The sequence below is a fragment of the Cnephaeus nilssonii genome, assembly GCF_951640355.1.
Source record: "Cnephaeus nilssonii genome assembly, chromosome: 4".
NCBI lineage: Eukaryota > Metazoa > Chordata > Mammalia > Chiroptera > Vespertilionidae > Cnephaeus > Cnephaeus nilssonii.
In genome coordinates, this window is record NC_137075.1 from 37,833,499 (window position 1) to 37,859,732 (window position 26,234).

The 26,234-nt window shown below is 41.0% G+C and overlaps 1 protein-coding gene across 3 annotated transcripts in view; it reads left to right on the plus strand.

The window, feature by feature from the left end:
• Window positions 1–26,234, plus strand: part of FMN1 (formin 1) — a gene marked incomplete at its 5' end in the record, with an annotated part of 414,719 nt that overhangs the window by 191,768 nt on the left and 196,717 nt on the right. For all 3 annotated transcript variants that reach the window (XM_079768750.1, XM_079768751.1, XM_079768752.1), the window contains 2 exons: window positions 8,992–9,752; window positions 15,502–15,652. In XM_079768750.1, coding sequence (XP_079624876.1) covers window positions 8,992–9,752; window positions 15,502–15,652 — 912 coding nt within the window. The remainder of the gene's footprint in view (window positions 1–8,991; window positions 9,753–15,501; window positions 15,653–26,234) is intronic.

Below are 26,234 nucleotides of genomic sequence, written 5' to 3' on the forward strand. Positions count from 1 at the left end.
GTCTGAAAATCATTTCCATGGATATCCCCAGGTATACCCATTCTGTGACCCACACAATATTTAGTGAGTCTAATAACTTAAAAAAATAAATTGTTACCAGAATCTCCCATGAATAATGATTTCTTTTTCTTTTATTTCACAAAAAGCGCTCTTGGCTACAGTGGTTCTTTATTTTGTGTCTCAGGTAGGAACCTCACTCCACATTTCAAAGATTTTTTGTTTGTGTATTTTTCTTCCCCACTACTTCCTTGGATGACTGTACATAATTATATTTGTTTATTTTTGAAGTATATTCCTGAATACTTGTAATAACTATCATATTTCAAAAATAATTTACAGTTTCCATCTGTACTACATACTGAACTACTGGTGTGTTTTCAGAGCACCTCAATGAGTCTGTTTGGCCTTGTGTATACTTTTGCATTCATAATGAGTGTTGAGATTCTTTATTTATATTAGTTAGATAATACTGTGCTTAAGTCCTGATGCAACTTTCATGAGCAGAGCTGAATTCTAGGAAGTTTTTTTAATATATATTTTTATTGATTTCAGAGAGGAAGAGGGAGGGAGAGATAGAAACATCAATGATGAGAGACAATCATTGATCAACTGCCTTCTGCATGCCCCCTACTGAGCCCACAATCTGGGCATGTGCCCTTACCAGGAACTGAACCATGACCTCCTGGTTTATAGGTTGACGCTCAACCACTGAGCCACATTGGCCAGGCCGGGCAAGTTTTGATAGAAAGATACAATGAAGTCTTGGGTGTAGGGATAGCATTTTATAACCAGATTAGTGTTAAGTAATGAAACCTTTCATTTTAGATACTAATAAAATGAAGATTACAGGAAGTGGGAAAGAATTGGCTAAGTGCAAGTAGCTAATGACTGGAGTAATGGAGCAGAATCTAGATCTGTTGACCCTCAGGCAGTGTTGCCCTCCCACTTGACTGGGAACCAGAAACCTTCAGATCTATTTACTCAATGACTCCAGTTCTTTTCCAGAAGGATGTAGGGCATCTATTTTAAAGAAAGCATCTTTAATGAGAAAGTATCTCCATTTTTGTGCTAGCAGTTTGACTTCCTAAACAGTACTATTGAACAGGGAGGGTTACTGATGACTCAGGATCTCGATGAGGTGAAAAGAGCACTAGACTAGGGTAAAAGGTCAGACTTTGAGTCTATCTCATTGGCAATTTACTTAATTTCTTTCTGCCTCCCTTCATCTAGGAAGCAGCTACAACACCAGCATTCTTACAGGATATTGCCATAATTATATGCATTAATATAATACAAAAGCATTGCAAGGCATAGGTAGTATGTAATGTTGCCAGTCAATAATTATGAATTATTTTAGCCACTGTCATTTGATATCAATTCAAAATGGTAAAGTGGAAAGAGCATGAATTTTCATACCTGATCAGGATTCAAATTCCTTTCTCGCTGTACAAGTTATGTTCTTATACAAGTTAACACATCGTCCAGAACATCTGTCTGCTTTACAGAGTTGCAAGGACTAAATGAAGGCGCCCAGTGCAGTGTCCACACACTCACTCCATGTTGGTTTCACTCCCCTCACTATCAGGACTGGCCATCAGCATGGCAGATAATTACTGGAGATAGCACTGCTTTTCCACCTGTGTGGTTTAACTTGGACTCTTGAGCACTGTGTGGATTGGGTTTTACTCCTGAGTCAATTCAAGTGCTGTTTCATCTCTTGTTTGCTCTTTATCCCTTCTTTTCTTGCCCTTTTCCTCTATGTCTTTATCCCTCCTAGCAAGTTCCAATTACGGAGATGTGTCAGATGTGTGTCATGTTTCCGAGCGTCCCCGGGATGGCCTCTTAGTTATAACACAATGTGATCTATTTCTGATAAGGAAAAAAATGTATTGATCACAGTTAATTAAAACCAGGTATTGTTAACTTGTGGGATTTTCATCAAACCCAATGCCGTTATTTTCATTAATTGAGACTTTTGTTTTTACAGTAGGAAGTGTCAGTTAAGTAGGGGGTTTTTGAAGTCTATGCAACCTTTATGAGCAGAACAGAAAAGTCAGGATGCCCACATGCAAAGCCATAGAGCCTTCATCTTCTTGCCTTACCTAAGAAGTATGTAAGAATGGAATCCCTTCCCTTCAAGGCATTTCATGTTCTCCAGCCCCATTTTCCTTCCCTTCCCTCAATTACACTGTTTTTCTGAAGCTGTGAAGTTTCATTGTACTTCTGAGCAGTCTCAGGAATTGTTTTGCTTTTCCCACCCTAAGAATGTCATATTTGGAAGAATACCTGGAAAAGGTTGGCTTACTCAAGTTGTATAGCAGATAACCTGAATTTTATGGGCCCTGGCAGCACCCTTAGGAGAGAATGTTCGTAACAACAGAATGCTAATGGATGATTTTTCCACAGTGCTTGGCACTTTGATGATATCTTTCATCAGTGGGCACTTTTCTTTTTGACAGACACATTTGTGGGGACCAGACAAGCTAAAGTCTCCCTCTGTTGCTTGGGTTTCAGTACAATGTGTTCCTTTGATGATATCTCTGAGCAGTGGTAATGTGGAGGATATTAAAAAATAATGAGGATTTGGTAGGGGAAGGGAGGACCAGCCCCCAAGGAGGGCTGGGGAAATTGCCTAGAGCCCAATTTCTAATCAGATTAGAATCACAAACGTGGTTCAATTCTACTGGATAGTTTATTATATTTATGAGAACAGTCTTTAAACTTACTGTAGAGAGAACACTTATCTACATGAAATATTTCAAATTGTTAAAATTAAATATGGTCAACATCAACTTTTAGAGATACCTGCACTTTTTAAGAAGCCTAGATGTTTTATCTGAATTTTCTAGGCAATAACAACTATGGAATCTCATTGTTTATGCTGTGCATGGGGTGACAAAGAGGAAGGCAACCACCTGTCTCTCTATTTAAAAAATTTTTGGAGCCCTAACCGGTTTGGCTCAGTGGATAGATCGTTGGTCTGAAGACTGAAAGGTCCCAGGTTTGATTCCGGTCAAGGGCATGTACCTTGGTTGCGGGCACATCCCCAGTAGGAGGTGTGCAGGAGGCAGCTGATCAATGTTTCTAACTTTCTATCTGTCTCCTTTCCTCTCTGTAAAAACATCAATAAAATATATTTTTTTAAAATAATAAAATAAAAAATTTTGGAGCTTCAAATCTAGTTTGGTGGGCAGTACAAAGGCACAAGAAAGTCTTAATATTGAAAGCTAAAGAAATAATTCCATCCCATAAGCATTTATGGATCACTAACCAGCGAAGCAGTGTGCACTGTTCTGGAAGTTCAAACACAAATAAGATATGGTCCCCAACTGCCTGGAGCTTTAAGATTTGCAAAGAAGATAAACATAAATGACTCTAATGTAACGTGAACCTAGCAAGTTCTTTGGCAACAAAATCAAAGGGAAACTTTTGTCAGGAAGAATTAAGAAAAGCTTAAGCCAGAAGGTTCAGTTGAGATGGACTGAATTGTCCTTGGAGTTTTCATGGGGTGGAAATGGAGAGGAAGGGTGTTTTAAGTAGGGGGAAGAGCATGCCTGAAAGCATACAGATGTGGGAGTTGATCATATGTTTATATCTGTAATGGTGCAACATAGGGAAAGGATAGAGAAGTATCTGGAGAAGTAAGCAGAGGGCAGGTTTTGAAGAGCCATGTAAAGCATTTAGGCTTATGTGCTATGGAGAACAACTGTCCTCAGTATTGGTGATGGAGGGATTCTCCCCTTATGGGGACATGTCAGAATCAGGAAGGGGCGTTTTCACGTAACACAAGTTACTTTGGAGATTCTGAAATGACCCAAGTAAAAGTCATTACCAAAAATAATCCACTGATATTCTGGTGGTATACTCTCTCCGCTGAGTTTGGAGCACAATTAAGATTAAGAACATTTACTGTTGGTTTTAACTCTGGCCGCCCATTGGAACTTCTTGGGGAGCTCTAAGGACACTATCTCAGACCAACTGAATGATGATATGTGAGGATGGTACTGCCCATCTGCGGGTTTTTTTTACAAAGCTGTCTAATGGGAGCCAGTACATTAAACATAAAAATAGTGCCAGTGAAGGAAAAGGATGATTGAAACAGAATGGCTTAATTGGGTCTACTCTCGGAAAGATTGTGAATTTGAATCTTGTTTAGAAGGCGATGGGTGTAGGTTAATCGATTATTGCAGGTGGAAAGAGGATGTGATTAAACATGAAAAAAAGAGAAGCAATCAAGTTAAGAGTAAGAAAGGTAGATAGACTGAATGAAGTCTGATAGATAAAACTTGGGGAAAACTGGAAAAATGTGAAACCTCAGCACCTATGTCCTTTCAACTTCTATATTGAGATGAATGCAGAAAAACAGATTTTTAGCAGAGAGGATCAGGGAGAGGGAAACCCATGTTTTATATGTCCTAAAGAGCATTTCTCTGAAAGTGAATGGAAGGTTTCTTTTGTCTTCTGTGTACAAACACTATGTTCGATATGAAAGTAGAGGACACTGAAAAGAGAGTTGGCAGGGTTTAAAAGCATTATGTTCCCTTGACCCAGCCTTAGCTATAATTTTGGCTGTAAGAATCTGGGTTTGACATTTCATAAAGATTCCCGGGATCCCAGGCAAACATTATCCAGCAGTACATGCTTATCCAACAGAAAGTTCTACTCTGTGTTTGATTCACAAATCATTAACAGTCCTTCTAGCTATGGCTCTAGTCACAGGATGGGAAACAGCACATGGTTTCCATGTGCAAAGTAGAAGTGGCACTTCACAGGAAGTAGAGTGAAAAATGGGGTTAAAAACTAGCTTTCCCAAAGGCTCGACTCATGGTGTGCATGGACTTGAGATTCTTCATTTGTAGCAGAGCCAGGCACAATTTGCAATAATTGATAGGATATGGACAGATACAGAATGAATGAGGTGCTTATTACTTTAATCGCTTTGAATTACTGTGTCATGCTGAGCTTCTGAACACAACCAAGACAAAATCAGAATGATCAAAGGGGTTGTGAAACAGGGAAGGGCAAAGGTAAGTTGTTTCTTTTTGTGGGCCATTTAAAATGTAATGGTCAGGAGGGTTTCTTACTATAAGCTCAGCATATTGATATGGAGTACATGGAAATTCAATATTTCCTCTTTATTTGGTAATTCTTCCTATCAGTGAATACAGTTTGTAAGGAAGCCATTCGTGGGATCTGTGCTTGGTAATCTGTCCCCTTACCTTGGGTGTTTTCGGCAGAGGGGAACTGAGAGAGGGCACCATTTGCAAAGGCTCAGATGCATGAAAGGGCGTGGTCCCTGGAGAGGCAAGATGTTATGTAACATTGGATTCCAGGACACATCTGGGAGAGGGGCAGGAGCCCAAAGTGGAGAAAGTTGGTAGAAAACAGATGGGAAGAGCTTTGTGTGTTCATGCTAAAGGGTTTTCAGTGTCAGTCTGAGAGTAATGGCCAATTATTGAAAGGGTTTTAGGAAATAAAGATCTGCTTTTTTCTTTTTTTTCATCCTTCTAGAACCAATGTAGCCAAACTTGGATGGGGGATGGGAAAATGAATTAGGTGGCTCTTGCCATTGTCCAGGTAAAGAAAAGTTGAGGCAGTGGGATGGGAGGAAAGGGATGAATCAGAGAAATGAATGTAACTAATAGATAACATGTTGGGAATGGGAGAGAACAAGGAACTCAGCATGGCATCAGGCTTCTGGATGTGATGATTGGGAGGATAAGGGTGCTATTAACTGCAAGGAGGGATTTCAGAGGGGGGATAACTTGAGGTTTAGCAATGATGACTTCATTTTCAGATGTATTGAGTCTGAGATGGCTAATTAAATATGCAGGTAGACCAGACTAGAGGATAGCTGGAATTACAGTTTGAAGGTAACAATTTGGAAGTTACAGTTTATAGTGAGTGTCATTTTATATGAGTATGCAAGATGACCCTGAGGATTGTGTCATTTGAGAAAAGATAAAATGGCAAGGTGGATGCCTGATGAACAGCATTAAAGGAATGAATGGAGGAAGAGGAGTCCACAGATTGACTGGAGAGAGCACAGCAGTGGGAGGAAAATGGGGGTGCGTCAAGAGGGTATATTGGAAGTTTAGGGAAGGAGAGAGAATTTCAAGGCATGGGCAGTGGTCAACTTTAACAATGCAGTCCAAAGGACTAGAGGACTTAAAAAGTGCTGACCAAATGTAACATTCAAATTATGTGGTTTCAATAAGACAGTGGGCACAGAAGCCAATTATAATTGGTTGAAAGGAAGATGGGTGAGAAAATAGATAAAGGAAGAGTTTTATGGTTTACAAAAAAACTCTGCTGTGACTAGAAAGAGATAGAGTAGAAAGAAAGGGTGACATCTAGAAGGGTAAAGAAGGATTTAGATCTCTTTACTTTTGCTTTATATGAATAGAACATGGAGCTGGGGAGCATGCCAAGAGTCAAAAGCAAATTGATATGGCCACTGTTCTTTTATCTGTGTCGTAGCAAGGAGATAGCAATAATGATAACATAGCACCTACTATGTTCCAACTCCTCTATACGTTGTTTTACACATATTAACTCATCTGCTTCTCATAACTGCCTTATGAGGTGAATTCTGTTATCATCCCCATTTTACTTATGAGAAAACTGAGGTACAGAGAGGTAAAATAATCTGTGCAATTTGTACTCTGCCCTCTACATTAAGCAAACGCATTCCAGGACCACAAATCTGTATTTAGCTGTGTACCTCAGCTTCAGCGGATTCAAAAGATGGTTGGTTGGATGGAAAGCTAGAGAGGTGGGGACCAGGGCCTTTGGTATAGTTACAGGCCAGCTATGAGATAAAGGGAAAGTTTCTCTGCGAGCATGTCCTTACAAGTTTTTCATATTATTAAGAAGATGAAGATTGAGTAAAATTATTGGCCCATCAATATTATTTGGCACTTAACCTCCTTGGAGGAAAGTTAGTTGAGAATAACAACCAAGAGTTAGTTTGTTGTGGCCAAACTGAACTATTCATTAAAATGAAATGGTGGCAAGTAATTCAGGATGGGAATCAGTCTTGGGCTCTGGGTGGAGGTGGGCAAGGGAGGGAGACGGAGAGGGAGATGGCATAAGATGTTGAAACAAAGATTATCTTGATCACATAGTTGAGTGAAGCTTGAAATTACTTCCAGGCATTTGGTAGTGGAACTCATGAAAGATCAGCTAAACGATTGTATTTGTAGGACATTGTTTATACTGACTAAGCGTTTCCTCATTTGGTGCCCATCACTCCACAAAGGTGGTATGATTTGGAAATTTCAAAGAATTAGAGGTCTGTTCATCTCTTACTATAATATTGTCATGAGCAACAGTAGCTAACAGTACCATTTATTCAGAACTTACTATATTTTAGGTATAATGCCTGTTGCTTTATAGGAAGTATCTCCTTTTATCTTTATAAAAACCCTAGAGGTGGTTCACTATTACCCTCACTTTACATTTGAGGAAGTTCAGGCTTGAAAACACAAAGTTACCTGCCCAAGAACATAGAGCTAGCCAGTGGCTAAGCAGACGTGAACCAGGTAGCATGAATCCAGAACTCAGGTACTAACTTCTCTGTGTTAGACAGGAAATACATGGTGCCCCGAACTGGACAATTCTTTCTGAGTTGGATCGGGGCTGCCATGTCCACATATGAGAAAGTCAGCTTCAGAAAAGCCTTGTCTCTAATTCTATTGACCATAATTACTAGGGGGTTGACTCATGGGAGGAAGGTGAACCTAGCAAAAATACAGTAAGACGTGTCTTAATGAAAGTAGGAAATCTTCCTATGTCTTAATCTTTTCTGACTAGGCAGTTAAAAATATTTCTTTACCTTTTCAATGCAAAATGGATCTATCCTTGTATACACTTTGGTGTTGTAGATATTTGGGGGCTTAAATTAGAGTGAAGACAGTTTTGTTAGACACAGGAAGGCTCTTGGGACAGTGACTGAATATAACTGTGGCAGTGGTTTTTATCCATCTCTTCAGTACTACGTACGTGCTGTGCAGGCTGCTGGGATACAGAAATTAAGGCACTGTCCCTGATTTCATCTCGTGGAGTTTACAATCGGATGGGTAGGCAGAAATTAAATAAATTCACTGGGAATATTTAATTACTCTTAATTAGATCTCTGAAACTCTAAATAAAATTGTAAATTTGACTGCTTCCCAGTTAACTATAATAGGCTAACTGGAAATAGACTAGTTAATACTGGGAGTATGCCAGGTCTGTGCTAATAAGTATAAAACCATAGACTCAAGGCATTGAAATAACTGAAAATATAAAAGTATTAAAAAGACTGTCATAAGTATAGTTTAAAATGCTGTGTATATAGAAGAGAAAAATAGCAAATAGTTATTTCTATGCATTTATATTGCTTATTTATTACTATATTGTGAATGATTATGAAAGATACAAATACTTATTATGAGCAGCTTTGTTATGGAAACTTTTAAAGAAAATACACATAGATCATAGCTTCTTCTTGCACCTTTTGTTTCTGCTGTGTTGACCGGGAAACCCCATAGAACAGACATTCTGAGGAAGACTGTGAGAACAGCAGCTCCAAGGATCTCCAAATCTAATTTTTTCTTAAAATGTTCTTTTTCCAAACCAAATCCAAAAGTAATAAAAGATGTAGTCATGCATGTTCAGACCTTTATTAAAAATTTTGTCTTGCATTTGATATTAAAACCGGGTGAAAGTTCTTAGATGACAGTTTTACTTTAAGCCTTAATCCATGATAATTATTCCCCATGAGTTCATACTGGATGAAATTCTGCCTCTACTCCAACTGTTTAAGTCCTTGGAAAATTCATAAAGTGAAATTTACACCCCATTTTGGATTCTCAAAAGGACGTCTGTGTATTGCCCCACGTTTCTGTGAGCTGTGCTTGGGTGGCACAGGGAAGGTATTGCATTTTTTAATTTCTGATATTTGTCTTTATAAACGCTTTCCTTTCTTTCCCACTGCTATCTCTCCAGGTTCAGTTTCAACTTCAGGCCTTTCACATCCGGGGTGAGCATGCGGTGATAACAGCGAGACTAGAAGAAACCATCGAAAATCTCAAACACGAGATAGAGCACGGATGGCGAGGAGGATGTGAAGAGATGAGAGATGTGTGTATCTCCACCAACGATGACTGCCCTCCCAAGACCTACAGAAATGTGTGCATCCAGACAGACAGAGAGACTTTCCTCAAACCCTGTGAAGGGGAAGGCAAGACAACCAGAAGTAACCAAATAATACCCAAAAAGCTGAACATCTCCTCTTTAAGCCAACTCTCCCCCCCAAATGATAACAAAGACATCCTTTCACCACTTCAGTCTGTGGAATGCATCTCACCGAGCCAGGAGAAGGCATCGCCTCTCCCCCCAGTTCCCCCCGCACCAGCAGTCATCCCTCCCCCTCCTCCCCTACCACCTGGGCTTGGACCTTTGCCACCAGCACCTCTGCCACCACCTGTGAGTGCAGGGCCACCACCACCTCCGCCACCTCCTCTGCCTCCAAGCGCTGGACTTCCCCCACCTCCTCCCCCACCACCACTTCCTAGCTTACCTGTTCTGCCCAGCAGTGGGGGGCCTCCTCCTGCTCCAACACCCCCAGGACTTGTGCCCCCACCTCCTCCTGGCCTCTTCTTTGGAGTCGGCCCTTCTTCTAGCCAATGTCCTCGGAAGCCAGCCATTGAGCCCAGTTGTCCCATGAAGCCTCTGTATTGGACTAGAATACAAATAAGTGATAAGAGGTAAGCTCAACCACCCCCGCCCCCGCCCAGCCCATTTTCAGCTTGTGAATTCCCAGACTTTTGAACAAGTGACGTTTTATCCTTACCAGTTTAATTTCTATATGTGCAGTGCAGCACTCATTCTCAAGTGTGGTACAGTGAATGCCTTGGAGTGTTTTGGGGAGATGGTGTGTCCCCACCACATCCTGTCTGTATTCTCTATGGTTTGCTGCTGAGAGAAACAATGTGTTCAGGGTCAGATCCCTCTCTAAGATAAACATTCCACTTTACAGACTAGAGAAGAACTCAGGTCTTAGCTAGAACCTTCTCCAACATTCCTACAATTAGTGAGTAATCGCAAAGACATTGAGCTGGAATCTATACTGTAGATTCACTGAAGATTTTTTAAATATCTGTCTTGTCTTTAGATAGTATCATCAACCATATGATCTGGTTACTAATAGGTATGTGTAATTTTTCATTTTTTTATTACAAGAACAAGACATAGCTAAGTCATTAGTTCTTCAGGTCAGAGAATTAGAAACACTCTACTTAAACACTGGTTCCCCTAACCGCTCAGCGCCCTCATCTCTTATACCTTGCTGCCCATCAGAGAAAGTGCCAGTGTGTGAATAGCTAAAGAGCACCTTCCAGTTGTATAGCTTGTTAAACTGGGTCTGTAATTTGAATGGGATTTCTTCTGCCTTATTTTGGAACCTGTAGAGAGGATAATGAGATATGCTGAGTTGCTTTTTTAAGTTAAGTTTTGTTGTGCTTTTAAATTTACTTTTATTGTTAAAAGCATTAAAGGTGTCCCCTTTGTTTGTTTGTTTGTTTTTGCCCCCATTGACCCCCTCTACCCAGCATCTGCCCCTCCCAGGCCTTCACCACTCTATTGTCTATGTCCATGGGCTATGTATATGTCCATGTAAGTTCCCCCGTTAATCACTCCCTTCCCATCCATCCTCTCACCCCTGCCTTCCCTCTGAAATTCGTCAATCCTATTCCATGCTTCTAAGTCTCTGGTTGTATTTTGTTCATCAGTTTATTTTCTTTATTAGTTTCCACATATAAGTGAGATTATGTGAATACTTGTCTTTCTCTGACTGGCTTATTTCACTTAGCATAATACTCTCCAGGTCCATCCATGCTGTTGCAAATGGTACGAGTTCTTTATTTTTTACAGCCACATAGTATTCCACTATGTAAATGCACCACTGCTTTTTTATCCACTCATCTGCTGATGGCACTTGGGCTGTTTTTGAAATTATTCACAAATCCAGATACAATGGTGAATTTTTCAATTTTACTTAGAAAAGGCAGGATATTGAAGAAGATAACATATAATTCACAATTATAAAATAATTGGAAATCAATATAGGAAGAGTGGGAATACTAAGCATATGGTGAACTAAGTTAAGTACTTCATATTGGCCCCTTTCTTCTCACCAACAATTAAGGGCCAAGAGTTTATGTGGGGAAAACCCTGATACTTTTTTTTTAATGTTGATGCTTTATAATTTTCCAGGTGATGGTTAAAAAAACATGAGATGACCCTGAAATAGCTTCTACCATTAGCTAAAGTACTAGTATTCCCCTTTTCCCATTCAAGACTCAGATGACCTTTCCTAAGAAATAATTTCCTGGAATATTTATTTGGAGCTGTGTTCCCTTATTAGTGTCCTGAAATTCATGTGCAGCCCTTCCTGGGTGATGAATCCCACCTGTTCAGACAGCACACATTGCTGTCCACACCTGTGTCTCACACCTGTGCCCACACTTCATTCTGCACAAGACTTTCTGAGCAACCACTATCATGACTGCAGCAGGGGTATTACAGTGCTGCTAGGTGCTATGGGCCCTTTATCAGGGTTCAAGATGGGACCAAGTCAAGCTGCAGGTAATCGTTGTTGGTGTTTTTCCTTCCTTATGTACTTGGCCATTTTGAGAAAGAAAACAATTGAATGTTCAAGCTCTTACCAGTTTTACCATAAGTTTAGGGCTTCAGTTTTGAGCCTAATGAGAAGTGGATGAATGTATTGACTTCCCTGACCCGGGACATCAGGAGAGCTCGACTAGGTGAACTTGTCAGCTTGAGCCTGACTTTGGGGGAGCAGGAGGCTTCCCACTGTGATGTGTGAAGACTGGGACATGGCACTTACTGATGCATCAGATATTTCATCTCTCTTATTATGGCAAGAGTTTTTGTTCCTCAGAGCATGACTACTTCTTTTATTTTATCTTTGAAATATATATATATTTTTTATTTTGAGAGAGAAAGAGAGAGAGAGGTGAAAGAGAAACATCGATTGGTTGCCTCCCATTTTCACCCTGAGTGGGGATTGAATCCGCAACCTGAATGTGTGCCCTGACCAGGAATCAAACTAGAGACCTTTTGGTGCATGGGACAGTGCTCCAACCAACTGAGCCACAATGGCCAGGGCCGACTACTTCTTTTAAACTAAAATGGTCTAAAGATTCTGTGTAGTATTTATTTATGGAAAAAAGTAAAATTATTTGGGATGTGTTCTTTCAAAGGGGATGAAATGGTATTTTAATATTTTATATAACTGGATGTTGTAAGCACTTTGTATAATGTACACATGAAAAGTTTTGGTCTTGCCAAAACCGGTTTGGCTCAGTGGATAGAGCGTCAGTCTGCGGACTGAAAGGTCCCAGGTTCGATTCCAGTCAAGGGCATGTACATTGGTTGCAGGCACATCCCCGGTAGGGGGTGTGCAGGAGGCAGCTGGTCAATGTTTCTCTCTCATCGATGTTTCTAGCTCTCCATCCCTCTCCCTTCCTCTCTGTAAAAAATCAATAAAATATATTTGGGGAAAAAAAAGTTTTGGTCTTGGTCTACTAGGGAACTGGGAGTAAAATATGAATTTTCCCCATGTTATATATACACGGCCTCTCATCCACCTAGATTGCTTTTCACTACTAATGAGAACTGATTTTTAACTCTTGCCATTTTGCTTTTTTAAAAAAATCTATTTTCTGATTTCTAGAAAAGGGAAGAGACATTTAGTTAACGAAAAAGAAATCCTCATTTATCTACTTTTTCAGCTTCCTGATAAATATCTATCTTCCTAGTATCTTTTCCTTCCTCTCTTCACTTTCCCCCTCCTCCTCCTTCCCCCTTCTCGATTTCCCATCCCCACTCTTTTTTCTTCCTTTCTCTTTCTGCCTCCCTCTTCCTCTTCTTTTGAGCTAAAACTATAAGTTTAGTGGTCAGATAAGAGTTGACCATGAGAGCAGATGGTCCATTGTAAGTGAGTTCTTGTCACTGCCCCATGAAATGACAGTTACCGCCAACTCACTGAGAGGTGGTATTTCAGAATTTCTTTATTCATTATTGGAAATGTGTTTTCCCATAGAAATAAGTTGTAAATGGCAACGAAGCGCTCAGCCTGACTACCAGACCCAATTTGCTTCAGAACATGAGGTATAGCACTAGTTGTATTGGCCCGAGCTCAGTCCTTGGAGCTGGGCCAAGCAGTACAGGTAGAGAAGTGATGGGGGTGAGTCTGAACAATCTGCCTTACGCATCAGATCACCTCCCTCCACGCATCCTCTCCCCAGCTTCCCAGAACTTTTGTGAGCTCCAAACCAGCAACCCTAAGATCCCCCTTCCTGAGTGCAGCTGAGATAAACACCAATTGAAGTTGAGTGACAGAGGTGGGGCCTGAGGGAGGAGCATGTAGATGGATGTACTTCATTGAAAATGTTCTAGCCCGTGTGTGATGATTTCACAGGTATTTATTATACTGTTATATGTTATAACTCACATATATCACATAAATGCTCTTAAATGGCTCAAATGTTATATTGCAAAAATTATAATTTAACAAGTGGAGAGAAATGAATGTATCCAGAACCAAAATGTCATATTTCATGGGAAAGGCAGACATGTAGCAAAATGTGAACACAGATCTGAAAAGCAATTTTGAATGTGAAAATCATCTTTTAGTATCAAAAAAATTGTACGAGCTACTTTATATAATAATAGATCTTTTAGTTTCCATTGATTGAGAAAATATATATTGAAACAAAGGTAAGTACTTACAGATATAATGGATAATACATCTACATATGTTTGAAAAACAAACATGTAAATGAGATATATTTTTTTCTATCTGTGTGCATTAAAAGTATTAAAAAATAAGATTAAAAACTAAGTTAAGAAAGCAGACATTTGGGAGAAAATGTGTTCTGACTGAAGGGAGTCTGGATCTTAACCCATCCATCAGCTCTCAGAGGCAGGTCTTCTGTATCTGATTTTCCATATCTTCGTCTCTTTCTTTGTTTCAAAACTAAGGTGACCCTGTTTTTTTGAAGACAAAGCAAAACAGTCTCCCCGTGGCTGCTTTAGTTGAAATCCCAGTGAGGGCCATTTTTATTATTTGGATTTTTTCCCCCCAATGTATTTTTATTGATTTTAGAGAGGGAGAGAGAGATACAAACATCAATGATGAGAGAGAATCATCGAATCATCTGGCTGCCTCCTGCAGGCCCCACACGGGATCGAGCCTGCAATCCAGGCATGTGCGCTGACCTGGAATGGAACTGTGACCTCCTGGTTCATAGGTCGACGCTCAAACACTGAGCCATAATAATTTTTATTATTAATACTGTTGTTGGAGTGTGGTATTATAAATCAAATATTTCTAAATGAGCACAGCCTATTCACATATTACAGGTCCTACACATAGTTCACCAGAAAACCATATTTAAAACCAGTAGAAGAAATCCAAAGAGAGGCTAAATCTTTACCTTAGTACTTCATTTTCATTCTGTTTAAGAATTATCCCATCACTGTCTCAAGATTGGTTATCCCTCAGCCTTTATTTGATGCCCATGTTTATCCACCACGGAAATGCTACAGACTGAGGGAGAAGCAGCTCGCATGGCCCTAATAGTATGAACCCCAGGATTTCTGGTCCCACAAAGATTCTCTCTCTAGATCTCTCTATGATTATATCTAATGACCATTCTGTTTTGGAAACGTGTATTTGCTTTAATGTTCTATATTATATTTTGACTTTTAAAAAATGTGTTTTGCCCTGGCTGGTTTGGCTCAGTGGATAGAGAGTCAGCCTGTGGCCTGAAAGGTCCCGGGTTCGATTCTGATCAAGGGCACATGCCAATGTTGCAGATTCAATCCCCAGTGTGGGGCATGCAGGAGGCAGCTGATCAATGATTCTCTCTCATCATTTCATCATTGATGTTTCTATTTCTCACTCTCTCTTCCTCTCTGAAATCAATAAAAATTTTAAAAAATATGTTTTGCAAAAAGCTTTTCTCTGAGCTCTATTAGGGATGTGTGTGCATATGTATGTGTATGTATGTATATATTTTTGTTAATCCTCACACGAGGATATTTTTCCATTGATTTTTAGAGAGAGTGGAAGGGATGGGGAGAGACACACAGAGAGAAACATCAATATGAGAGAGACACATTGATCGGTTGCCTCCCAAACTCGCCCTGACCTGGGGCAGGAAATCAAGCCTGCAACCAAAGTATGTGCCCTTGACCAGAATCAAACCCAAGACCCTTCAGTCCAGGGGCCGATGCTCTATCCACTGAGCCAAACCAGCTAAGGCTGTGTGTATTTTTTTTTTTTAATTAAGAGCTCTATTAACAGGTGCTTGCAGTTTGTTGACTTTTTTTTAAATCCAGTTGTAAACTTTTATTATTTTTTTAATGCGTTAAAAAATGAATTAGAGATTGTGTTTATTCTTTTCTCTTATCATTTTCTCTTTTAAGCCAAAGTGCTACACCAACCTTATGGGACTCCTTAGAAGAACCTGATATTCGGGATCCTAGTGAATTTGAGTATTTATTCTCCAAAGACACAACTCAGCAGAAGAAAAAACCGCTGTCAGAGACCTATGAGAAAAAAAACAAGGTCAAAAAGGTACTGCGTGATTATCATAATCATTGTAATCATATATAAATAACATACATGGGAATTCGTTATGTGCTGCTGGTTTGCTTTCCTTGCTTTCAAAAAAAAAGTTTTGGAAGATTTCATGTCACAGATGACAAAAAGGAGCCAAAAGTTTGAGCATGTGTGCTTGCTATTTCAGTCATAGCTCCTGAACTTTTAAGCGATTTCCTTAATTTAATCTGAATGCTTTTTTAGCCATTAATCCTATTGAAAAAATATGGCTATTTAAATTTAATTAATAAAATTAGATAAAATAATCAATTCAGTCCTTCAGTGGCACTAGCCGCTTTTCAGTTTTGTTCTGTGGCTAGTGGTTACCATATAGCATAGATATAAAACATTTAGGTCATTACAGAAAGTTCTACTGGCTAGCACTATCCAAGCATCTGGGATATGTTGGTGAAAAAACACACCCAACGATTCTTGCTCTTTGGAGCTTATATTAACAATCAATATTAAAAACAAAAATTAGATCACATAACCATGATTTAAGGAGGATGGACTTTGGCATGGTGGCAATGAGGCTATAGCTTTAAATAGAGGGTTAGGGTATAGTCCTCATTGAGAAAGGTGCCTTCTGAGCAAAGATTTGAGGACTTGAAATCTGAGGCTCCCAGTCATCCCATCAGAGAAAAGGTTTAAGATCCTCAAGTATCAGATAGATGTGAAGTTGAATTTCAAACGGGGCCATGCACTGGCTATGTGACCTAAGTCAAAAGTCTTCCACCCTCTGCCTCCGTCCCCTAACCATGACATGAGATGGCATCTGCTCCTATTATTATTCTAATTATTAAATAAGAATATATGTATATATATCATGCTTAGCATTGTGCCTGGCACACTGTCGGCACTCAGCAAATGATGGCTACTCTCATTTTGCTTCTGTTGCTGCCACTGCTGTTATTTCTCTGCATAAATATTTTTTTGTATGGAGTTCATTCTTTTTTCTCCTAAGTGTTTTGATAATAGCCTAGATGGTGTTGAGCAACAGTAAAGTACTTGGTTCTGATATTGATTTTTTTAAATTTTAATCCTCACCTGAGGATATTTTTCCACTGATATTTAGGGTAAGTGGAAGGGAGGGAGAGAAGGAGGAGGGAAGAGAGAGGAGAGAGAGGGGGGGTGAGAAGGAGAGAAACATCAATGTGAGAGAGACACACATTGATTGATTACCTCCTGCACTCACCCCAATCCCACCCGACTGGGACCAGGAATCAAATTTGCAACCCAGGTACATGACCTTGACCAGGAATCAAATCCATGACCCTTTAATGTATGGGCCAACACTCTAACCATTGAGCAACACAGGCCAGGGCTCTGCTATTGATTTGCCATGTGAACGTGGGTAGGTTTTCTTCTCTAGATCATTTTTTCCCTTTTCTATAAAAGAGGACTAATAATATCTGAGTCCACATGACTCAGCAGGATGTTGTGAAATTTAAATCTAAGAGGGTTTGAGGAACTGTTTTGAAAAGTTTGTAATATTGAATCATATTATCATCAACTCTTCATTCTTAAATTATACAGTTGGGTTCATCCCCTGGTTCACATCTCAGGTAACACTGTGATTATGAAATCAGCTGTGCCTTACAGGGGAAAAATGGCAAAAGTCTGAGTGCAGTTTTCTGTTAATGAAAGATTTTCCCACTGAGTTGAATCATGAATGAAAACCATAATCAAAGTTTTTCACCTCTTAAATCCATTGTAATTGTGTTTTTATGAGAAAACAGTGTGATCCTGACAATAATTAAATTTCACAACAAACCTTTTGAGAAAACATATTGCAGCCCTGGCCAGTGTGGCTCAGTTGGTTGGAGCATTGTCTCATACACAAAAGGGTGGTGGGTTTGTTTCCTGGTCAGGGCACATGCCTGGGTTACGGGTTCGATCCCCAGTCAGGGTGAGTGCGGGGGAGGGGCAGCTAATCAGTGTGTCTCACATCAATGTCTCTCTCTCGCTTTCTCTCTCTCTTCCTTTGTTCCTTCCTTCCTTTATCCCTCCCTCTCTCCCTTCCATACCCCCTCTCTAAATAAAATAAAAAATAAAAGAAATAAAAAGAAATATTGCATGGGACAATTTGAATTTTTCTACTAAAACAATTCGTTCCAGGCAAGAAGTCAACTGATATACTATAAAATGTATTCCCATGCAGTTAGATTTGTGTGGGATGGAAATAAGTGTGCTTTATAGGCCGGCTGGCTTTTCAAATGCTATCTACAGAATAGATTCTATACAACACACAAAAGAAGAACCTCTGTATCCCAGAAGCTCACCTCAATTTACCACTTCCAGGAAGTTGCCTCTGACTAACCAGGAACTCTGCTAAATGCATTCTTACTCATTATCATATTAAATTTAATTTTGTTCTCTGTTTCCTCCCAGATTGCTATTCTTTTGTTTCTCTCTTTGGATGCTTGGTAACATGTTGTTATTATTTCTGTTTTGGCAAATGAGTATTTTTAAAACATCAAAGCATTTGGTTGGTTGTTCTTATTTGTTATCTCATAATTGTTTGCCTGTTCAACAAAGGATTTTCACTAAGCCAGTTAGTACTTGATGTGTTTATTTTGTTTCACTGTCTGAGGAGGAAAATACCCTTCATTTGAACTCTTTAATCTTTCTGAACAGTGAGGTTGCTGTTAACCATATAATCGGCACCTGTGTAGTTTCCACTTTTTTCTTTAAGTAGAGCCAAGAATATAGGTCTAGTGGGCTAGATGGTCTTGAGGCTGCTTGAAGTTTTAGTGAGCTTTGTGGTCTACCTTAGAGCTGAGATTTTAAGTTTTAAGGAAAATAACAAGCTGAATCAAAGCCAGAAAACTCTAAACCTGCCTCCTGTAGGCCTTCCTTCCATGCCTGTGGTCAGATTTCCAGCATCAAGTTGGATCCCTTGGTCTCTTCCAAGAGTCAGATATTTGTTTTCTTTAATCTTAAAATGAAAGTGAATTTTGGAGGTTGTGAGCAACTGAGGGGTTTCAGCATTGGAGGCTAACTTCGTCTGCTTAAGCACAGAATGGTTAACAAGATGACCAGGAGGACACTTGCCAAATAGGTCTTTTCTAAGGACTAACGTGGAGTATATGTTGGAGATAAAAAGAGCCAGCATTCTGAGTCTTGACTGTGAGCTTAGCCGGCACTGAGACATACATGTGAACATCTCTTAAATGGATCCGGTCTTCATCTCTCTCCACAGACCACATTCCTAGTTCAGAAATAACTGTCAAGATTCCGCTGAACACAGATACTAGTACTAGTTTCTAGTTTCATCTTCTGTACTAGCATTTGATGTTCCCATCAGTGGCACTGGTTTAAATTAAACCGATACACATATCCTTAAATTGGGCAGGTATCCTGTTCTAGACCATAGCGTCTAAGAATTAGAAGGAACCTTCCCAATCATCTCACTGAGTACCCTCATCTGGCACATGAGAAACTGGCCTAGGAAGATGAAGTGGCTTCTAGGGTTTGCACACTTTTACTGGGGCGACATTGATAATGATGAGCCCTTGAGAGGATGTACAAGAGCCGCAGCATGTTCATTGCCCCTTTATTTACACAGTAATTGGCCACATTGGTGATGGTAACAACACTTATGGAGATGAATGATTTGATGTTTATAAACGAGATTAGCTGTTATTAAAATCATCAAAGAATATAGCTTACACTTGTGTAAATTGAAAATATTTCCTACATTGTAAAAATTACCCAGTTTTCTTCAGAGTCTTTCAATAGGAAGCCAAATCTTTGAATTAAAAGATGTTTTGCATTTAACTCTAACAGTGAAATATGTAGCTAGGGAGCTGTTTCCCTTTGACTCTACCAATATTTTAAATATTAACTGTAAATAAGTATTAACCATGACAGATTTGTTTTGGATAGTAAGGCATGTGCCAGTGTCATTTGTGGCACCAGCCCATTCTGCCAGGACAGACAGAGCCACCACCAAACTGAGAGCCAGGGATCAAAACATCAGCCCTTGTTTGCACCACCAGAGCATAGTACTGTCTCCTACTTACTGCTCTGTGATATCCTTCAGAGCAAGTATTTAATTGTCACACACTACTTCCTTCTCTATAAAATAAGGCATAACAACTCTTTACAGGGTTGTTATGAGGGTAAAGTGAAATCATGATTATGAAAGTGCTTTAAGTATTCTCTAGAACTATGTATTAATCTCTTAGTTTACAAACTAATATGAAAGCTTTGCAGATATATTTTTGAACATTGTTGATTCCCACAAGGTTGTTGAAGATCTTAAAACATTAGTATGTCCATTCTTGAAACTGTTTGCAAAGGGTAATCTCCACACCATTTCTGTTTTTCAATATTTATAGAATTCCACAACTTTCTCTAAATGACACATACAGACATCTAATGGTTCGCCCTACATTGGTTTATATAGTCTCTCTGCACTGTAAAATAAGTTTCCACTGTCAATATGCCCCTATTTATACTGCCTCTAAGCTGCATTTGTTCCTGGGAAAGACAGGTCAGCACCTTGACAAGGAGCCAGAAATCTGCCTTCATTGTCTGAGATTCTTTCTCCTGGTGCCTGTCAAGGAAGTAGCTGCTCTGATAAACTCTCCAGTTGCTTTTTAAACTTGCCCAACAACTTTCAGAGAATCAGCATGACCTGCCAATATTATTCTTCTCTTGAAATGTCACCATCTCACTTTGAATTATAATCTCTGTGCTCGTTCCCTCCTCTGTAAGATACGTGAGATCATTCCTCTCCCTCGTTTTTGATAGCTGTTTCTTAAGAATAATGAACTAATGGCTTTTCCCTGAGCTCTTGGGGGTGGGGGTGTGAGTCGGGTGGGGAGTGGTGGGGATGGCTCAGCAGACACTAGTCTGTTGAAAAGTCCTGGAGCCAAAAGCCATCAGTTGTAATTTGGTCACTTTGGCGAGGATCTTAGCTGTAATTCTCGAATCCCAGACTTGGTGTCTCAGTTGAGTGGGGAGAGAAGGGTGGACGGAGAACGTTGTTTGGAAGCCTGAACATAAATTTATAGGGTTTCATAACCTGTTGCCTTCCAAGTTTATATAATTTTAGCTTTTGTGTACAAAAATAATTTCTCCAGCTGCCTGGGTAAGGTATGTGCATTATTTTCCCCTCCAGGAATTGGGGTGAGTTTGCAACCCCCTTTATATTTCTCATGTGTTGAAAAAATGAGCAGTGGAGTTAGGGGTTATCATCTATAGAAATGAGTGAAATAACTTGCGTGTGTGTTGATTATTGCACCAATATATGACCTGGAGGTCATTAGTGCTATGTCCAGATTCCTTGAGTGACACCTGGGATGATTGGGGCTGTCCTGTTTTTCAGCTTAAAGGCCCCTCACTGGCTAAATCTATTAAAAGCAAACAGGAGCTGACAGGCACTAGTTTACAAAAATTCTGCCTTGTAAATTTTATTTGGAAATAAGATGGCCCAAGAAGTTAAGTTGTACTTTTACTTTATTTACTTATTGGGGGTGGGGTGGGGGAAAGGTGGTTAGAACTTGTCGAGTGTGGATATCAATGATTCTTTCAGAATGTAGACTCTGAATATTATTCTTGGAGTTCAGCTATGTTTCTCCTGTTGGCTGTTAAACAGTAACTTAATCTGGACTTGCACCTCAAACCAGCTGCAGTGTCATTAGGATGCTCATTACCTACCCCAAACCACCAGAGGGCACCTTAGAATGCTGAGATATAAGCTAACCTAGCTTCTTTCCCGGAGCACTGAGAAGGGGAACCTACCAGAGAGTAACTGCCCCTCTGCACCCTCTTTAGTCTCGTTAAATCGCTTTATTGTGGACCATGGGGCCAAATTTCACAGCAAATTATCCACAGACAGTATTGGGAGCCAAATGCATATTAGAAAGGCTTGTAGGTATTAGTAGAACAGAAATCATTAGTAGACATAGTTCCAGTGTTTAGAATGAATGACTGCAGTATAAAAATTTATGAAGTTTTAGACTTAGCCCCTTTGGGTCTAATTCTGGAATCACCTACACACACACACACACACACACACACACACACACACATATGCTTTTTAAATCTTCAGTATCTAAAGGGAGTGAAGATTTATTTCAATATGGATTTGGGGTTATCTAATTGGAAAACAAAGATGAATGATTGGATATTACAAGATAGTCTGTGAGAGAACTATTATAAATATTTGTATTTTGAAAAAGTATTTATCCTTCCCGCCTAGTTAAGGAACATTTTGAAGTCTTTCCTGCATTTTCCTGGACCACATTCATTTCTGGTTAACACAGGCCCCTTTCCAAGGCTAGTGCTGGGCAGTGGTTTGAGGGCGAGTGCTGATGCTGGCACCTTGGTCCCAGCAGTGACTGCTCTGGCCTCCAGTCTAAGCTCAGCAGTATGTGAGAAGATAACAGAATAGGCAAAGATCTTATATGTGTGTCTAAGTCACAAACCCAGGCCACAGCGATGCTTTCTCAACTGAACGCATGCTTTGGAAGTGCACACATCACCAATATACACAGCATCTGCCCATGCACATGTTCTCACAGGTACATGCTTAACATGGGCAGAGAGAAGTCTTAATCACCTTGCATTCATGTAGTATCTTTCAAGTGAAGATTTCAATCCTATCTAATAATAGACAAATATGCAAATTGACCATACCTCCAACACACCCACAAGCCATGCCCACAAGCCACACCCACCATCCAATCAGAGCTAGTATGCAAATTAACCCAAACCAAGATGGCTACAGCCACAGAGAGCAAGGTTTCCTAGGTAACAGAGGAAGCTAAGCTTTCCGCCTGCTACAAAGTTTCAATTATAGAAGGTAAACAAATTCAAACAAATGGCTGCAGAACGGAGCTTGAGAGAGCAGGCCAGGGTTGCTGCCAGCAACAGGGGAAGCAAAGCTTTCCACACACCCTGGCCGGGCCCACCCGCTTAAGGCAACAAAGTTTCAATTATAACCCCAACAGAAATGGCTGCCGGCCACGGAGGGAGCCCCAGGCTTGGCTCTGATCCAGGCTACAAAGTTTCAATTGTAGAAGGAAAATAAATTCCAGATACCAGGGCCTCCGCTTGGGTTGCCAGGGGGCGTGGCCGGCCTGCAAACCACCACAGGCCCCTCGCTCAGGCCGCCCCACACCCCAAGGGAACCTCCACCTGATCCGGGACACCCTTCAGGGCAAACCAGCTGGCCCCCACCCCTGTACCAGGCCTCTATCCTATCTAATAAAAGAGTAATATGCAGATTGATCATCACTGCAACACACAATATAGCTGTCCCCATGTGGTCAAAGATCCTGCCCCCATGTGGACACAAGATGGCCACCACAAGATGGCCAGCAGGAGAGGGCAGTTGGGAGGCACCCGGCCTGCAAGGGAGGGCAGTTGAGAGGGACCAGGCCTGCAAGGCAGGGCAGTTGGAGGTGATTAACCCTGCAGGAGAGGGCAGTTAGGGGTGACCAGGCTGGCAGAGGAGGGAAGTTGGGGGCAAACAGGCTGGCAGCAGAGTGGTTAGGGGGTGATCAGGCTGTCAGGCAGAAGTGGTTAGGGGCAATCAGGAAGGCAGGCAGGCAAGCAGTTGGGAGCCAGCAGTCCTGGATTGTGAGAGGGATGTCCGACTGCCCGTTTAGGGATCCGACTGCCCACCGGGATCAGGCCTAAACGGGCAGTCGGACATCCCTTGAGGGGTCCCATATTGGAGAGGGTACAGGCTGGGCTGAGGGACAACCCCCCTCCGTGCACGAATTTCGTGCACCGGGCCTCTAGTAGTAATAATAATAATAATAGTTAATGCTAAGTAAGTGGGTTTTGGGTAAGTGCTTGGCATGTATTAACCCTTTGCACTCGCTTGCTTTTTTCTCGATTCCTTTATTCTACTCGGGATTTAATTTTTTAAATACCCCAGATTTTACAAAGTGCGTCAGTAGAATAAAAAACTGGAGTTTCTTTTCATACAAACTTATTTATTTGGATTTTTTTATATTTCAAATTATTGATACATTCAATAACCGTCACATTCGACATCCGAGTGCAAAAGGTTAATTTATTTAATCATCACAAGAACCCAGTAAGGTGAGTACTATTATTATTCCCATTTTGTAGGTGAGGGAGGGAGCTGGAGCCAAGAGGGGTTATGTAACTTGCCCAACATCACACAGCTCTTAAGTGGTAAGGCAGTAAATCTGGCAACAGCCCCAGAGCCTGCGCTCTTAGTACCTGACACATGGGCTTTTGGTGTGGATGTAGCTGCAAGTCCTGACTTTATATTCTCTTGGAGAGTCTGAATTTTGTTCTCTGGTCTTTGTTCAGGGACAGAAGCGCACTGGCTTTGCTGTCAGCAGACCTGCTTCCCACTTCTGGCTCTGCCCTTAACCAACCATTGAATCTTGGGCAAGTCCCCTCAATTTTCTGGTCTCAGATCTCTTATCTATCAAAAGATGAGAACTTTAATTAGATGAATCCCAACAATCCGGTCATTACTTCCACTTGCAAATGGGGACACTTAAGACCCACCAGCTTTTGTTTAGCTTATTGGAGGGCAGACGGACAAGGCAGTCACGTGTGATCCCACATCTCAGCACTCAGCTCCAGGCACAGTCCCATAGACCAGGCTGCCTGACACCTCGGGCACCATGTGGTGTGGGCCCTGACTGTGTGGGAGGCAGCTCAGGAATAAGTGTTAGCATTTTAACCCCCCAGTCTTGAGACATACATGTATTGGAGCATTATTTCAAAGTAAACCAGGCTTGTGTGTGTGCTGGGGTACTGGAAACATGCTGGGGAAGCTGCAGGGGAAAGGCGCCGGAGATCTTGTCGGGATGGTAACCAGTAGTTAACCGTTGTTGTGTGTCTGGTCACGTAGACTGTCCGGCCTTAGTTTCCATAACTGTCCTGGTGTCTGAGATGGATGTTTTGAAAGATTTTTTCCGGATGCAACATACAAGATCATCTCTGTATGTGGAGGCCTTTCGCACATACATTTTAAAGCTGTGTGTATGAGTAGAATAAAACCGTGAATTTGGACCTTGCTTTGTCAGTGAATAACAGGGGATTTACTACAAACCAGCCTTTCAACCATGGTCTTTCTTCTCTCAAAGATGCAACATCTCCCTCCTTATACTCGTCTCTACTTAACAAAGAATGCACTGGGCAGTGGCAGCCTTTGGTTGAGCTGGCCAGCCCCCCACCTGGCTTGCGCGGTCCTTTTCCATTTTCCCCTCCGTCTCTCAGTTTTCAGGGTCCCGAGGCCAAGCCAGGAGTTCAGGCTACACCAGACAAAGCCCTCACAGGCTCCTTAGGACGGTCTGGCTTGGCTCCAATACTATGGCCACACTTTCAATTTTTGATAACATACCTTTGGGCCAGAGCTTGAATCATGTGGGCCTGGCCTGATTTCTCTCCAGCTGAGGCTAATTTGCATGGCTGTAAACACGGGCCTTACAAAGCTCACCAACTGTGATAAAAGCAAAGGAAACCTGAGACCACTGGAAACTCCAAAATCCGCCTTCGGTATCTGAGCCTGACTCTGAGTCACGCCTCAGCCCAGGAGGCTGCCAGCACGGGCACGCAGCAGCTAAAGAAATGTTATTCTGATTGATCTGATTAGGGCAGCAAGGTTAGCCATGGTCAATTTACAAAGACAGTATGAGAAGAAATCATGTGTGCAGCCATGTTATGGGTCAGTGAGGTCCCTGCCAAAAGTTATGAAAAGCCACAGCTCTGCCAGCACCATTATCAGATCTCCTCAGTGGGGTACAAATGGGATTGGAGGGTTAGGGGCCCCTCCACTGGAATGAATGACAAAAGGGATTGGGCAGGGAAGAGTTAGTGAATCCTGCTTGCTTCCAGCTGGATTCCTTAGTTGCCAAGCCCCTTATAAGTGAGCGGGAGAGGCTGAGAGTTCCCCAGTAAAGGGCGAGGGGGGCTGCCCTGAGCTCCTCGTTGCCATGGAAAGGAGAGCTTGGAAAGACTAGTTTGAAGAGGCCATCAGGCTCTAGATTGACCCACAGAGAGCAGCCAGATGGAACCTATTGGGCATTTTGATCCCTTCCTTCACCAGAAGAGTGGTTTAATTGGGATCTGGCTCCAGGCCCTGGTTACTAAAGAACCTGAGTTTTAGTGTTTTCATTTTCATTAATTAACTTTTATGCTAGGTACCTTATTAGTCACATTAGGCATTTTGCATGTGCAAAATACCCTAGGAGGTGAGAAGGGGTCTTTAAAAATAGTATAGAGCTGCAAGTACCAGGGGGTTAATTCATGACCTAATTATCACATCACTTTTTACTCTCTTGTAGACTCTCTTGTACAACTTCCTTAGTTTACAACAAGCACAAAAACTTTTAAACTTTGTTTTTCAAATGGTTATTGCATTCGTATTGATGCTGAGGATTTTTGGATCCTCCACTCTGGGTGTGGTTCTCTTCCTCCCTGTTCAATTCAGGAACATAAATGTTACTTATAACACTAGGATAAGGTACATTAATTAACAAAGAAAGATTTATTTAAGATGAAGCCAACTGAAAGCCTCATTGCTTGAGCTGGGGCTCATTATAAATAGTTCACT